Genomic DNA, 9108 nt, shown 5'->3' with positions numbered 1-9108 from the left:
CCACTCAAGAATTAACACCCTCTCAGACAAGTACAGAAGCTAGAAAAATCCACCACAAACATGCATTTCCCAGAATCCCTTGCTGCCTGGGCATGTGGCGGCCAATACAACAGATTTGACATTCTCACCGATATTTCACAACACCGGCAAAGACCTTGAACACTGTGCACAGAATAGGCCCTTTCTGCGGGGGCAGGAACGCTAAATCCAGCGTTACAAAACTGATACTGTCAGTGAAAGATGCGTGCTACTTCAGGTGACACAGATAATATAGACTATAAAAAGGGTTTGTTTTTATTTATGAGCTGTAATCACGGTTGTATATCCTTACATGAGCACTCCATGATGCTGCTTTTTTTCCCTTTTTCTTCGATTAACGGTGATCAGTACCAATTCTGGTGACTGCGCACCAGAGAGGGTTTACTTCTGACCAGATTTCTGAAAGAACGAAAAACGAACGAACGCTCTTATACCATGTGGACTGTGAGCTTATTTCCTGTAAATGCTCCCCCAAGCCGAACAGGGCAGCATCACGCCAGTCGAAAACAAGCCGTTTTCTCCCTCAGTGTAAGCGTGGGGGGAGGGGACGCCCTTTGCAAGGCCGCACTGTATTGTTTACAACTTTCTGTACACCGTCTGTGACAACAAACTAATGGGATAACTCGCATTGATTTATAAACTGCTCAGTTTTTTGTAGCGGTTCCTGGACATTTTAAACGCTCCCCAACAAAAATAGCGGTTTAAAGTCGTGCATTAGAGGCGATCACATGGCTGAAAGCACGTTGTCTTCATACCAAAGGATTGTGGGACATAAGAACTTTGTAACACCAACACAAGGCCACGATGTGTTATACAGAGGGACAGTAACTTATACACTACTGTTATGTTGTACTTTTTTAGCGTTTCTCTGTAGAAACTACCGAAATATAAATTCTGTCAAGTGTTAGCGAGCTAGCCTGGTCTCGCGTGTAGACGTGATTAGCTAGCTACCAAGCTAGAAACCTCATTAAGATGTTTAGGCACAGACAAAACCAGGTAGCACAACTAAAACATTTCTAGCGCTAAAATCGTCACGTTAGCCAACATGCCAACTAGACTAAAGTTTTCATATGGCTGAAAAGTCTCGGACGAAGGCTGACTCACACGTGGACAGAGCACGTGATGTTCCATAACAAACCTGCAATTTAACTATCCTTTCTAGTTAAATTCGTCTTCACAGGGCTACGGTCACCTTCACATGATGTTTTACCCCTAAACATCATGTGCTGTGCATGTAAACAATGTCAACATACTAACTGTGGCCTCTCCGTCTTTCCCTAGTCAATTAGCTAGCTATTAGTTAGCTTGTTAGCTAGCTAACTAGTAGTAGTAGGCCCCAGGATGGCTTGCCATCTGGCTCAAGTTAGGTTAGACCAAGCTAGCTAAGCAAGCTAACTAACTGATGAGACATTCGGGACAGCTAGCACGTCTGTTTTTTGCTGATGCTATGGCGCTTTGGCATGAATTGGCTCGCGATGCAGACGACAAGGCAGAGGGCAAAACCACCACTAGCTAGCGTTAGCCTCACAAATTAGCAAACCGGCTATTCCGTCTTCAGCATGTCGTTAGCTAGCCAAGACATTAAGTCGCCAAACAAGCAACGGATGAACTCGTCCCTGACTAGCAAGTGGACTTAATAGCTTAGCCTAAGTCTAAATATAATTACTACTGAATATTTACAAAACGCTCTATTAAAGACCGGTAACAAGCAACATTTAACCAGTCCGACGAGCCAGCTGGCAAACAACGTGCAATGACAACGTGGGATTAGCTAGCGTGTAGCAGCTCAACCATAGCTAACTTTAGCCAAGCAACGTTACTACCGTTACTTAGCCAGTGACCTGGAGACAACATTAGCTAGGGATATTAGTCCATAGAGGCTTGAACAATAATAGCACGAAGGTACAACACAAGGCCTGTCACATGAGCCAGCCCGATCTTAACATGCACAAATAACGACCCAGATGAGCAGCTTGGCAATAGGTTATAGTTAGTCTATATTGTTAAGTGGACAAGTTAGTTAGTCTAGCATACCATTTCGTAGCTACATTATTTCAATTCTCAATCAGCTGACTAGTTAGGCAGCTAGTTGATACAGGCGTAAAGCATCCCTCTTATTCCTAAAATAGTTTTGGGCCTTACTCTATATATAGAGCATTCTGGTAGCTAGCCTGCTAATGTGCAGTGCAGCATTATCCCTGTAACTCCCCCACCGTCCTATCGCGGGTTGGTTTTTAGACTGTCCAATGTCCGATAAGAAATACAAGCAAGCGAGTTAAACACAGACAACAAAAGAGACAAGTATCTAGCGACTACGACTATGAAACGTGAATGAGCAGGGAGGGTACCCACCATGATGAGTTTGTCCATTTACACTGACCACGGTCACTGCGTTCATTTTCTTAGTCCATGGGTTAACCTTGGGCGGGGGGGCTTCGGCGAACTCCTTTTTGTGGCATTTAAGATCTTCCTCAATTTGCCCATCGGCATCTTTGAGATGGGCCGCTTCTTTATCGAGGTTTATCTTTTCTTGGTTGTTGCTATCATCTTTCACCTGCTTTTGGCTTTGCTCCTTCACGGCAAACACTCCCTGTTCCGACTCGCCTCCCTTGACTTTGCTCCCCTCGTCTGCAGCAGACGTCGCCTTCGCCCCTTTCTCAAGACATTCGTCTCCTTGTTGCATTTTGCCTGCATGACCGTGCTCCTCTTGCTTCAGTAGAGGATTGTTCGGTAGGAGAGTCTCCACCTGAGTGGCCATTTCTCCTTTCCTCACCCCCCAAATTCGCCTTCAAATCGAGAGCAAAAAAAAATATTGTAATCCGCAATTCAACTCGTCTCTATCTTTTCTCCACTCCACCCCTAGACCAAATACTCTTTAGTCTAAGATGCAGAGTGGTCCGTTTAAAATTAAAACATATAAAAACACCTCCGAGCACCTCTTTAAAAAAATTCTTGCTAATCTCCACCGCTAGCAGCAATATGGAAGAACACCACGCGATCGGGAGGTACGCGCACGTACGCCCAGCGGGGGGAACGAGCACGCAACGATGCGTGTGGGAGATGGCCGTGATAATGATGACGTAGCGTTCGCCGCTGCCTTGCTGAAGTGAATTTACGGAGCGTTTGCTCCACTTCACCATATTTGCCCATATGCACGTGTTGAACGCGGGAAGACCACGTGTGTCCACATGTTGTAAATGCTACGCACTTGTAGTAACGGCTTTTGGGCGTATGAAAGTTATCTGTAACGATCGTTTAATAGCAGATTTGTGCGGTGTGTTAAGTAGTATGTTTTAACCGTGTGTGTTTTCAATCCGCCCATGTCTGCTGCATTCATAGTCACTAAATTGTGTGGAAAGAAGTTTCAGAATAGTATCGGCAGTATATCACAGGCAGTGATTGGCTACTGAGAGGCAAGCCTTTTCAAAGTGTCCACACATTTGACTGCTGTGTGGGTTATATGTGGATCTGAAAACATTGTACTTCATAATGTCACAATAATATAGAAAAAGAAAAATCATGTGGATAACTATAGAGAGTGCATACACTCTCATAACGTACTTTAAACATGTAATTTGATCGAATTTCTGATTTTGATCATTGTAATGAGTTTTTAGTAATATCCAGTGGGTTGACAATCACACATTGTGCGCAATTGTTTGCTGTAAACCTCAGAAAGGTTTACGTAAGTAGCCTACATATATTATGTGTAGAGAATAGCCCACATTCTGCTCGCAGTTTGCAGTGGCCAGTGCACATGCCTGCAGATTAGGACATTTTCCCCCAAGTCTTAAAACCTATTACACCTGATGCAGCCAATGAGGATCCTTTCATCAGCGGAACAATACCAATACCGTGTGTAAAACGATGACGTTGCGGTTATGGAAGCATGGCAGAGCAGCCAGCTGCCAAAACTACGAGCACTAGTACTCGCTAATCCACTGAAAGCAGATCACGATCCTTGTATTGAGAGAGAGGGAGGGAGGGAGGGAGGGACAGAAAGAGAGAGATGGAAAGAGAGGGAGGGAGAGAGGGAGGGAGGGACAGAAAGAGGGAGAGAGAGAGAGGGAGGGACAGAAAGAGAGAGAGAGAGGCGGCTGTTAGAACTCCGCCAGAATTTCTCAAGCCAACACCCAAATGTGTACTTTCTCTGTGTTGCTTTGGCAACGTCCCCTTGTTCCTCATACCTGTAGTACAGTGGGGGCCCGGGGGCGGGGCCTGTCAGCGCTGAGCCCACCGCCAGCCAATAGGAGCTCAACGGGGAGGTCTCCAGGTCTGACTGCGATGTGGGCATCCAGGCCCCACCATTATTTATCCAGCCCATTCTTAAGCAGTCGGACCGGCACTGGAGGTTCTGTCGGATGGGACCGCCTGGCGGGGACGGGAACCACAGCAGAATGATTCTGACTGTCGTCAGCCCCCCGGCCCGCGTAAGCGCTTTGGTCCTGTTGAAAAAGCAAATATTGAAATGTCGTGTTTTTTGCCAAAGCAAACTCAAAGGAGGAGGAAAGCACGGGTTGAGCTGGGTTTGTACCGGGAGGAGGTACACACACACACACACACACACACATGATGGTAAACACACACACACACACACACACACAATGACACCCACACACAATGACAAACACACACACATTCACACACACACACACACACAATGACACACACAATGACATGTGCGCACACACACACACACACACACACATACAATGACACACACAATGACATGTGCACACACACACACACACACATACAATGACACACACAATGACATGTGCGCACACACACACACACACACACACACACACAATGACACACACAATGACATGCGCACACACACACACACACACACACACACACAATGACACGCAGCTGTAACAGTCACAAAGGGGTCTGGTTTCTCTGACCCCGTGAGAGCCCCCATGACTGTCCACAGCAACACAGCTGACAGACAGAGAAGCTGCTCACTCAGGGGAAACGGGCCACACGGACCGCACAGCTTTCTGTGCACAAGGCTGTTAACCACGTGAATCACAGGCAAAAAAATTTATTCACTTTTTTACGCTTCAAGTAGTCACAAAACAAGAGATATTATTTCATTTTCATATCTTAAAGAGGTGTAGGCACACAAACAATGCCAGCCTTTTGCCTATAAGTCATGACATTTTACATTTTAAAGTAAATACATAAATAAATAAACAAACAAACAATATAATGAATAAACCCAAAAGCATATGATGTACAACGTCTGTGGACGTACACACGTACGCAACGACACACAAACACCCACATGAATAAAACGCTAACTGAGTGGATAACTTGAGTTTATTTCCCAGGAGAACTCCGCCCACAATCTCAGAAGGAATCTGATTGGACTGAAACAAAGTCAAGAGCGCACAATATGGGCCAGTGTCCATCTGTAACCCTGTAACCAGATCCCCTCTCACAGATTCACACCCGAGGGACCCCCACCTCCACCTGACGCCTACTGCCTGTGCCAGGACCTTTCCAGCACAACTGTTATTCTGAAGAAACAAACAGCATTCATTAATGATGATTTCCTGCGTTAATTCTTCATTAGTAGCAGTCTCAAATTATTTTTTCTTTTTTACAGATGTTTTGATCCATGTGTAATTCATTAACTTAGTAAATCAGAATATGACTGAAGTCCACACCACGTTAGTGATTACAAGAAAAATAAGTTTGCCTAACAAAAAAGATTTAATGAGAAAATGTGGACTAAAATATAATGGACGTAAGTATGCATTATGTAAGTGTGTTCATTCACAAAGTTGGAATTGGGCATGGAAAGGTGTTTCATAATCTCTGACTGCATGTTGGCACTTGTTGATCTGGAAACCTCCCCCCAAAAACACTCACTCTCTTGTGTACTCCAATAAACACAAAAAATAATCTCTCTTGTGCCTCCTATCCTCCTCCACACATACACACACACCCACCCACACACCAGCTCACACCCACACACACACACACACACACACACATTTCCCGTGGCCTCCTTTGTTACCGGGGAGAAATAAACACAGTGATATTCAGACCAACTGCAGAATCCCTTTCTTTGCCACCGATGACATCAGTGGCATGTAAAGCTGGGCATTGTGCGGCCCCTGGCCCTCTTGTGCTCCCTTTAGCGGTGGAATCAGCAGCTGAATGGGTCCTGGCCGCGGGGATAAAAACTCCAGTCAGCAACTGGTCAGCAAATCACGACTGAAAGCTTTAAACAGTGGAAGTGCCTCGTAAGCACCGTACTCTGGGGGCATTGTGGAGGTGGATCGGTGGGGAAAGGGTGGACAGGAGTTTGTACTTTGCTGGTGTTTGAAGTGGACTGGAGTGTGGCTGCCAGCTGAGCCACATTTCCAATTATTAATATTTAAAATGGTGGACCTGGTGCACCGTAACCCAAACCCAGAGACACCCCCCCCCCCCCCCCCCAGCCATTAAACTGTGTGTAGAAATATATAAATATAAATAAAAAAACACTAGCAACTGTTAAAGAGAGAGAGAGAGAGAACATTTTGGATCTTGTTTCCTAGCTTTGAACCAGTCACCCGGCATCCAACCTCAAACCACACAGAGAGGTGGCTACGGAGAATGATTCAGTAACAGGTATGGCCCTCAGCCACCTCTCCTGATCCCACCCAACATGCGTGTGTTCAGAGGATGGTGGTATTGAAGCAGGCGATAAGCAGGAAGGCATGCGCAGGGCAGGACGATGTGACTTCAGGAGCGGGTGGGATTACAGGTGGGATTACAGGTGGGATTACAGGTGAAGTTTTCTAGCAGAAAGAGGCACAGAGCTTTTCAGTATTGATAAAAATAAAAATAAGGTAAGACCATTTAAAAAAAGGAACACCCAGCACATTGCATGATAGACAACACAGAGCTATCCATCTATCCATCCATCCATTATCTGAACCCGCCTATCCTGAACAGGGTCACAGGGGGGCTGGAGCCTATCCCAGCATACATTTGGCAAAAGGCAGGAATACACCCTGGACAGGTCGCCAGTCCATCGAAGGGCACACACCCCATTCACTCACACCCTCATACCTATGGGCAATTTAGACTCTCCAGCATGTCTTTGGACTGTAGGAGGAAACCGGAGTACCCGGAGGAAACCCACGCAGACACGGGGAGAACATGCAAACTCCGCACAGAGAGGCCCCGGCCAACCGGGACTCGAACCCACGACCTCCTCGCTGTGAGGCGGCAGTGCCGCCCACCGCACCATCCGTGCCGCCCCAACACAGAACTACACACAGAAAAGTCTTATTTTGAATGACACTATGAAGCTGACCGGTTCCATTTTAATTTGAAAAGCGCTCCAGCACTCCCTTGTCTGCCATGCGACTGCGATCACGTCCGTCAGTTCAGCTCAGAGGCGCTTTCATCCTCCTCATGACATATTTCATACGCAGAACTCAGGAATGGGCAGTGTGCCCAAACACGCCTCGCTTCAGAGGGAAGGATTATTATCTTCCACTCACTTCCAGTGCTGGCTACACATAGGCCATTGGGTGTCTGTGTGCTGTAAAATCCAGCTATGACCAGCTGGAAATACCAGCTACCAGCCGCTTCAAAACATAGCTTGGGCTGGTCAAACCATGTTGAGCATGGAGCTGGTCTGAACTGGTCAACCAGCTACCAGCTGTTTCAAAACCTAGCTTGAGCTGTTTATTTCAGCAAGGTCTACATTCTTCCTGACTCAGGGTTGGACAAAATAATTGAGAAGCAAGATGAAATTTACAGTTTTTTTTTCTTTGGGGTGAAGAGTATCTGGCAGTGTGAACATGAAACGTTTTTGTTATAGCATGTGACAGTTAATGCTGAAAATGCTAAAAGTTATTTCTTCATGTTAATTTTGTGTTTTAAAAAAGAAAAATTCGAAAAATAACGTGTTAATAGTGTTTGAATATAAAACAAATGTACATTTTTGGCTGGTCCAGCCAGGATTTGTATGAAGGATATTTTAAAAATATATTTAGTTTGTTGTCTAAAAACATAACTGTAAAAAGCTGTTTTGAAGTTACTTGAAGTGTATTTTCTTTATATGGGCCATCTTAGATATTTTTTCAACTGTGTCTCATGCAGAAACTGGAAGCCTGCATGAGACTGAATGCATACATTAAAATATCCTTTTTAATTTCCTTTCATTAATTTGAATGGTTTAACATAGAGTACAGTCATATGTACAGTATGAATATGGGGGTGTCCCAGGAAGATGGAAAGTTACTCATACAAGTGTGATCTTGTCAAATATGCAGAAAATACTTCAGGCCAGGTTCTTTCCCCCCCAAAAAAACCTCCAGGATATGTCAAGTTGTCCGCTTTTATACTCCTCAGAAAGAAATGGAGAAATGGAGTTTGGCTCTTTGAGCATACCCGTGTGCTCATCTGCAAACGATGTGTACACCTGCCCTTTCGGAAATACATAAGTGTTATTTTTATATGGCGTTTCGGCGGCACACTGATGTGGGCACACACAGAAATCTCCCGGGGCACTCTGGGAAGCCTTCTGGCAGCCGGTGGTAACGGACTCCTCCCAGGCACAGGGCAGCTATCTGGGCCTGGCCCAGGCCTGGGTGGGGTGCAGGCCAGGCCTGGGGGCCTCAGATAGGGCCTGAGTGCCACCCGACCCCCCAGCCAGCTCCCCCACACCATCCACACCGCAGAGCGAGATCAGCTTCCTGATCACTCCTCCTCCCCAGTTCATATGCTGAACAGAAGAACAGTTAATATTCTCCTGTGCGGCAACACTGCTTCATAACTTACCAACATACGACATCCCCATGGGGTTCGATAAAAAGCATATCTTTTTTTTTAGCATGTCTGATATCCTACAGCAGCACTGACACATTCTGAATGTTTTCCTGGAAAGAATGCATTTGCATGCATATGGAAATTATCTCATTTCGATCCCTGTAAGGTTCGTCCACTTTACAACTCAAAATATTTGTAAGAGAATGCGAATGTGGGATGGTGGTTTCTTGGAGACGTGAGTGAGCACAGAAGCCCTGAAGAGTAAGCTCTCCATCATATATGTGG

At 45.6% G+C, this 9108-nt stretch overlaps 1 protein-coding gene across 1 annotated transcript in view; it reads right to left on the bottom strand.

Annotated features, from left to right (window-relative positions):
* The window catches only part of LOC133132466 (la-related protein 1-like), a 42085-nt gene extending 38994 nt beyond the window's left edge, over positions 1-3091 (bottom strand). Inside the window, 1 exon segment of the mRNA XM_061247923.1 lies at positions 2392-3091. Within this exon segment, the coding sequence (XP_061103907.1) occupies positions 2392-2797 (406 nt within the window). The 5' untranslated portion in view covers positions 2798-3091.
* Between the last annotated feature and the right edge of the window lie 6017 nt (positions 3092-9108).

The sequence above is a fragment of the Conger conger genome, chromosome 7 (genome assembly GCF_963514075.1).
Source record: "Conger conger chromosome 7, fConCon1.1, whole genome shotgun sequence".
Lineage (NCBI taxonomy): Eukaryota > Metazoa > Chordata > Actinopteri > Anguilliformes > Congridae > Conger > Conger conger.
This window is presented reverse-complemented; position numbering and strand designations above follow the sequence as displayed.